The 6,511-nt window shown below is 52.9% G+C and overlaps 1 protein-coding gene across 1 annotated transcript; it reads left to right on the top strand.

Moving 5' to 3' along the window:
• Positions 1-270: 270 nt before the first annotated feature.
• ITPRIPL2 (ITPRIP like 2) lies at positions 271-2,152 on the top strand. Its single transcript, XM_066198474.1, has 2 exons — positions 271-373; positions 465-2,152. Exons 1-2 carry the CDS (start codon positions 271-273, stop codon positions 2,150-2,152), a joined length of 1,791 nt encoding a protein of 596 aa, XP_066054571.1.
• The last annotated feature ends 4,359 nt before the right edge of the window (positions 2,153-6,511 follow it).

The raw sequence follows: 6,511 nt of genomic DNA, 5'->3' as shown, positions 1-6,511 counted from the left end.
TGAGGAAAAACGTGCAACGTGGAGCTTGTGGCACGGCACCGCAGCGCGGGCGGGAGTGCTCCCCCTGACACCGCCGTCCCCTCGTAGGGGTACAGAAACTCGCAGTTTTACACCAAAACACGCTGCAGGGCGTTGTTGCAGTGAGAGGGGCGCGGAACCCGACTCTCGCTTCTCTTTAAGGGCGGCACGGGCAGGGCTGCGGGGGGCTCTGCCCGGGCCGGGGGCAACCGTGACTCTGCCTGCCTGGGCGGGAAGGCGGGAAATCAGGAGATGGGGAAAGAGGGGAATCGGGAAAGCGGGAGATCGGGAAAGCGGGAAATCGGGAAACCGCGACCTCGCGGGCGGTGCCGCTCCCCGCCCCGGGCCGGCCCCCGTCGGACAACGCCCCCGGCCCTCGGGCCGCCGCCCGCGGCATTTCCTCTGAGCTCAGGCGGCGGCTGACGCGGGGCCGCGTCCCTCGGAAGAGGAAGCCGGCGGCGGAGCGGAGCGGAGCGGCGGCCGGGGCAGGCAGGGGCGCGGCGGGGCGAGGGGCAGCGGCGGGCCCGCGCTGGGGGCGGCCGGGGCGGCGGAGGAGGGGGCCGGCGGGGGCGGGCGCTCCCCGCCCGCGGGGCTGGGCGGCGGCTCCCCCCGCGCCCCGAGCCCCCGCCGCGCCCTGCCCGTCTCCCCCCTCCGCGTGAGGGGCTTCTGGCCGCTGCTGACCGCGCTCTGCACCGCGCTCGTCTTCCTCTACCAGGCGCTGCGCGGCAGCGCGGCCGGCGAGGGCGCGGGGGGCCCGGGGGACTCGGAGACGGAGGCGGCGGGCTCCGGGGTGCCGCTGCTGAAGGGCTCGGCGCTGCTGCTGCTCGGCTGCCTGCTCGCCCGCTGCTGCGGCGCGGCGGGCGGCGGCCCCCGGCGCGGCGGGGCGCGGCGGGCGGCGGGGCCGCGGCGCGGAGCCCTGGAGCGGTTCCACGCGCGGCAGCTGCGGGTGTCGCCGCACGTGCTGGGGCACAGCAAGGCGCACGTGGGGCGGGTGGTGGCCGAGCTGGTCCGCGCCGCCAAGGCGCAGGGGCTGCAGCCCGGCCCGCTGGCGCTCAGCCTGCGCGGGGACTTCGTGCGCATCGGCAGCGCCTACGAGCAGCACAAGGTCCGCAGCCCCGACTGCTTCGACATCCTGGTGCCCCTGCGGCTGCCGCCGCACCTGGAGCCGCAGCCGCGCCGTGCTGACGGGCTGGGGCCGTGCGGCGCCTTCGTCTGCGGCCTGCGGGCGAGGGATGGCTGGACGCGACGCTGCCGGCCCTTTGCCGAGGGCTTCTGCGTGGAGCTGCAGGGCCGCAGCCACCTCTCCTCGGGGCTGGTGCTGCGCTGGTTCCAGGGCCATCTGCAGCGCTGCCTGGGCGCCGTGCGCTATCGGCTGCAGGAGCGGTGCCGAGTCAGCCTCTCGGCGTGCCCCGGGCAGCCGCCCACGCTGCACATCCTGCCCTGCTCCGACTACGTCTGCTGCCACATCTCCATGGCCGTGCGCCTCATCCCGGCCATCCCTCTCGGCGACGCGCTCTACCTCACGGCCCTGCCGCCCGAGGGCCCCCACGGCTCCCCGGCCGCCGAGGCGCTCTGGGGCCTCAACGCCTCGCGGCACGAGCAGCGGCTGCTGGGCTGGCTGAAGGAGCAGGCCCCGGCCGCCTCCTGCCACCTCCAGTGCCTGCAGATCCTCAAGGGCCTGCGGGACCTCCGCAGGCACGGCCTGGAGGAGCCCTTCTCCTCCCAGTGGGGCCGAGTGCTCTCCTCCTACCTACTGAAGACGGCCCTCTTCTCCCTGCTGCTGCAGGGGCCCTTGGAGGCCTGGGATGAGCGGTTCCTGGTGGAGCGGCTGGAGGACCTGGTGCTGTACCTCAGGGACCGCCTGCGCAAGCGGGTGCTGATGGATTTCTTCCTGGGCAACAGCAGCGTCCCCGAGGCCGTGGCGCTGCCGCGGTTCCTCAAGGAAGCGGCCCCCGTGAACTTGCTGTCTGCCTTCGACGGGCCCACGCTGGACCTGGTGGCCTTCCAGCTGATCAGCACCTGGATTCAGGCCCCGCACATCATCAGGATGTACAGCAGCCCCCGGTACCTGCGCCCGGCGCCCGCCCCGTGCCGACACGCGGCCGAGGACAAGCAGGAGCCCCCGGCAGAGTGAGCTGTGCCGGGAGAGCTGCCGGCACCCGGGCGATCTCCGGGGCATCGCCGGTGCTCCGGGAGCCTGCCTCTGCCTGGGGATGGTGGGGCTGGTGAAACGGGCTTCTGTGGTTTTGCTCCTGACATGAGAAGACCAGGCCAAGACTTAGTGAGACTGTGATTCTCGTTCTCATTGGTTGTACGTGGGAGGATTCTGACATTTCTAGGGTAGCGCCGTAGTCGTCAAGTGTTGCCTCCAGTTGACGATTTGTAAACTAAAAGGTTCAAAGTGACATTTTTAGAAATCCGTGTTAAGTTTTTGTCTTAGTGGCAAAATAGAGCTTTTTCTGAGAGGGTTTTTTTTTTTTTTTTTGTGATGCAAAATCCATGTGGGATTTAAAAATCTAAGTGCAAACAGCCCCCTCCCCCAATCCATCAATGTACCAAGATGTTCTTAAAATGTGATAAGCACTAGAGCATGGGTGTGGATCACAGTTTGAAATGCTCAATGCCATGCTTTAAATTTCCTGGGTAATCGAGCACATTATGCTAAGTAGAAATGTAACACATGTTAACGTAAACTTGAGGGAAGAAGTGAAACTGCTCTGATAACAAGATGAAGAATCTAGCTTCACATTTGTGTTCAAGCGAAGGTTATACTGAAGGATTGAAATGCGGATAGAAGGAAAAAAATAGCACTTTATTTTCACAAAGGCCTTATTTTTAGGATAATTGGCTGCACTAAATATTGCTGTTGAGGAGGCATTAGTATTTTGTTAAAGGAGTGATGTTTGAATTACCCCAAGGAAAACCTTTTAAAGAAATACTCTGAGGTTCATTTGTTTGTGGGTTCTAGTTGAGCTTTATTATTTCTTTCTGTATTCAAGTATTATTTTCTTAGACTATGCTTTACCTCAAGGACCAACAACAGGATGAGAAATTCTGTATTATATTTTGGAACAAACCTTAAACCAGTCCCAGTCTCCGTGCCGTAAGTTGGCCGTGGCACCCTCCTGCTCCCTGGTAGGAGTTTGGTGGGATCTTTAGATGACTGCCTAACCAGTTGTCTGATTGTGTCAGTGTTTGAACCGAATAACCTTGATGGGATTTTCTAGTGCTGTACAATAACAAATTGTTATTTTATTATGGGGAGAAGGAAGTAAAAGATTTCAGGGTACTTCAGAATTATTTAGCACTGATTTGTGGTACAGTGGCAGTCTTGGGCTACAGATTCTGGTGTCCTCTTGAGTATAAATATCAGGCAGATAATTGCCACTTTTTGTCTGGTTATGTCCCAGTTGCTGGAATAACCTGGTGAGTTGTGATGCAGCCAGGTTTGCAAGTGTCCTTAGCTACTACTGCAGGTGTGCCAGGGTGTCAGAGAATTCAGAATTTCAAGTCCTTGCTTTTCTTTGGTCACCTGCTCAGGTATTTGATGGATTAAGTCCCAAAATGCGTTGCTAAATTGCTGGTGCTCAGGAAGCTGAGCATGTGCCTTGTTACCGGCAATGCTGTGTCCCAGATGAGCACTCTCAAATTGTGAAGGACCAAGTGTAACTTCTGGGAAGCTTTAGGATAGCCTGAAGTTACTAACCTGCTCTTCCTCTCCCTGATGTATTGGTGTGCCTTACAGTTCTGTGCCTCAGAACATAAACATTTTCAAAATCTATGGAGCTTTATACAAATCTATTTTTCTAAATGGAAACACTCCCTAGGCAGATGTTTGCCTACTTCTGTCTATTTCTTTAACTGCTCTTGCAGTCATATTTTCAGGTAATTATGGCATAGGTCACACCCACAAGCTGGGTTATTTTTGTATTCGAAGCACTGTGCTTCTTTCTACAAATACAAATAGTGTATTTATAGGTAGTATTGATCAGATGTTCTTTGCACATGGTATTTAAGACTAAGTCAGCTACATTGGTGTTTCTGGGTTGTTGGGTTTTTTTGTAGCAGACCGTGATACGTACTATTTTTGCAGGTTCGTGTTTCTTGGTATTTAAAATGAGATGCAGTTCTGCAATCAAAGCCATTGAGTCTTTTGCCCAAAGAACTAGGTGGCCAGCCCAGGCTATTGTGGCTCCCCGAACTCTTGACATGAAAACCCTTGAGCTGTTAAATCTGGCATCATGATCACTTCAGTCAGCTATGTGTCTGTTTATATCACTGCATCCCTGTCTCTGGAAAGGGATCTGTTCTCTGGAAAGGGGTGTACATTTGCTTAGTATTGCCACAATAACGTGGAAACCTGTAATGGACTTGGTAAGGACCTCCTCACTAAAATGTAGTAAGGTCAGGAGATGAGAGTTGCATTGGAAAATACGTGACAAGAAGAGATGGTGGGGAATGTAAATAGTTTAGAAAATGAAAGTTGGGCTGAGGGGTGAGTGACAATGATGGTAAACTCTTGGTGAAGATGCACTGCAAACAAGCCAAAGGACATGGGGTAAAATTGGAGGAGAACTATTAAAAGCAAGTGGTTTTGGAGTGTAGGGTAAAGAGATTTAAGTGGGTTTTGTTTTGACAATATTTCCAAAGCAGTTGAGTCCACCAGTGTAAAAAGTGAGGCAAACCCTCAGTTCATTAGCTATGCAGGTGGATCTTCAGTGGGAGTTTTTTGCTCAGCAAGGCATGTTTTGGGTTTGCGATGGAGAAAATGCATGTGTGCTCTCACCTTAAGCTTGGGTGAGCCTTCCTGAAGTGGGGGCATCCTGCCATGAAGCAGTGTGTGTGCACTTGGTGGCTCAGGTGTACAACTGAGATATTAAATGTATTCTCCTTATCTGCTCTAAAGCATGCATTCATGAATATGACTGAGGAAAGGAGCTGATAGAAATTGAGTTTCTGTTACAACATTCATCTTATTCCACAGAAACATGACAGCACTGGTGCCTGCTGTGTGCTGGAGCTGTTACAGGGCCTTATCTGGAGGGACTTGACCCATACGAGTAATCCTGTGGCCCTTTTGCCTTCTTCCTCCTCTTCCAGCCCGTGGATACACAACAAGGTTATGAATACCTGTTTGCTAAGGCTGTAGCTGTTATAATGTAGCGTGGATTCAGTAGGGTTGCCTGTGTGTGTGTAAACAGAAACACAAACACAGGAAAAAGAGAGTGTTATTTAGCTCTAACATGGGCTCTTGGTTCTCTTCCCTGCAACCTGATTTTGCAAAGACTGTGCAAATGAAGTTGTTTTTATTGAACATTGATTGGGAAGAGGAGTCACAACTGCAAGTACCAAAATTCACGTATGTAATTTCATTTTGTATTGAAAAATGCTGTCTGTTTCTCAAAGGCATTACATTTTATCTGACCAAATATCTTGCAGACATTCCTCTTTTGATATTGAATCTCTGCAGAGTAATGTAGATTTTAAGTATCTCTTTGTAATGGACATTCCTGGTACAACTAATTTTTGCTGGTTAATCAAAAGACCAAAGATAAAACTGAAGTGTTCAGCTGCTACTGTTTTGGTTTTTTAAAACTGTTTAGAGGCTCAAGGTGTCAGCCCATTTTAATGAAACATTTATAAATTCATTTCCTATTTAATTCCAAAATACATTTGCACTTTGTTTCCATGAAAAGTTGGTGGTTTTGTTTGAATATTTCACTGTAATAATAAACAACTGTGTAAAATCATCTGTGCCTCCAGATTTATATTCCTTATTGCCTTTTTTTTCACTAAAAGCTACCTGCAGCCAACAGAACTGTAATTGGCAGGTTCATGTGCTCTTGAGAAGACTACTAAAGTGGCAGAATGATGGAAAAGCAGGAAGTCCACGCCTTGGGAGTTGTGCAGAGGGATGTGGAGGAGAGCCAGGAGAGAGAGGAGCACGGCTGGCACTGTCTGTGCTGGTGCTGACTTCTGAAATGGAGCATGTTGGGGTTTGTGGTTGGCTTGCTCGGAGTTCCTGTTTGCTTGGCTCCAGTGTGGGGTTGCTGCAAGTCTGCTCTTTCTGGTGCTTGATGAAAAGCAAGGACTTCATTTCACAGTATTGGTGTGATCCTTCAGCATGGCATGTCCAGACACATCTCCGTTCCAAACCGTGTGGGTCATGCTTTTATTAAGTATGGGAAAAGTCCTGCTGAAGCTAGCTGGAGTTTGGTGGATGGGCCAGCAAATTACCTGTCCTTTATTAGTCTTTGGTAAGATGCAAGAACTATACACATGGCTTGTGCTGGCATTCCCTATTAATGAAATAACAGCAAGACCCTGAGCTTTTAAATCATTGAATCAAAGCCAGGCTGGAAGTGGCTATCTCCAGGTCTTTGTGTGCCTGCTTTTACCCTGCAGGAGCTGCTGCTGTGAGAGGGGCAGCTGTTGCTGGCACAGGGTGGCTAATGGGCTTCTTGCTGGCAAAGTCTGGAAAAATGTCAACATT

The sequence above is a fragment of the Chamaea fasciata genome, unplaced genomic scaffold, assembly GCF_029207755.1.
Source record: "Chamaea fasciata isolate MVZ Bird 193981 ecotype frontalis unplaced genomic scaffold, bChaFas1.0.hap1 SCAF_16, whole genome shotgun sequence".
Taxonomy (NCBI): domain Eukaryota; kingdom Metazoa; phylum Chordata; class Aves; order Passeriformes; family Sylviidae; genus Chamaea; species Chamaea fasciata.
Note: the sequence above shows the minus strand (reverse complement) of the source record. Positions and strands in the feature narration are given on the sequence as shown.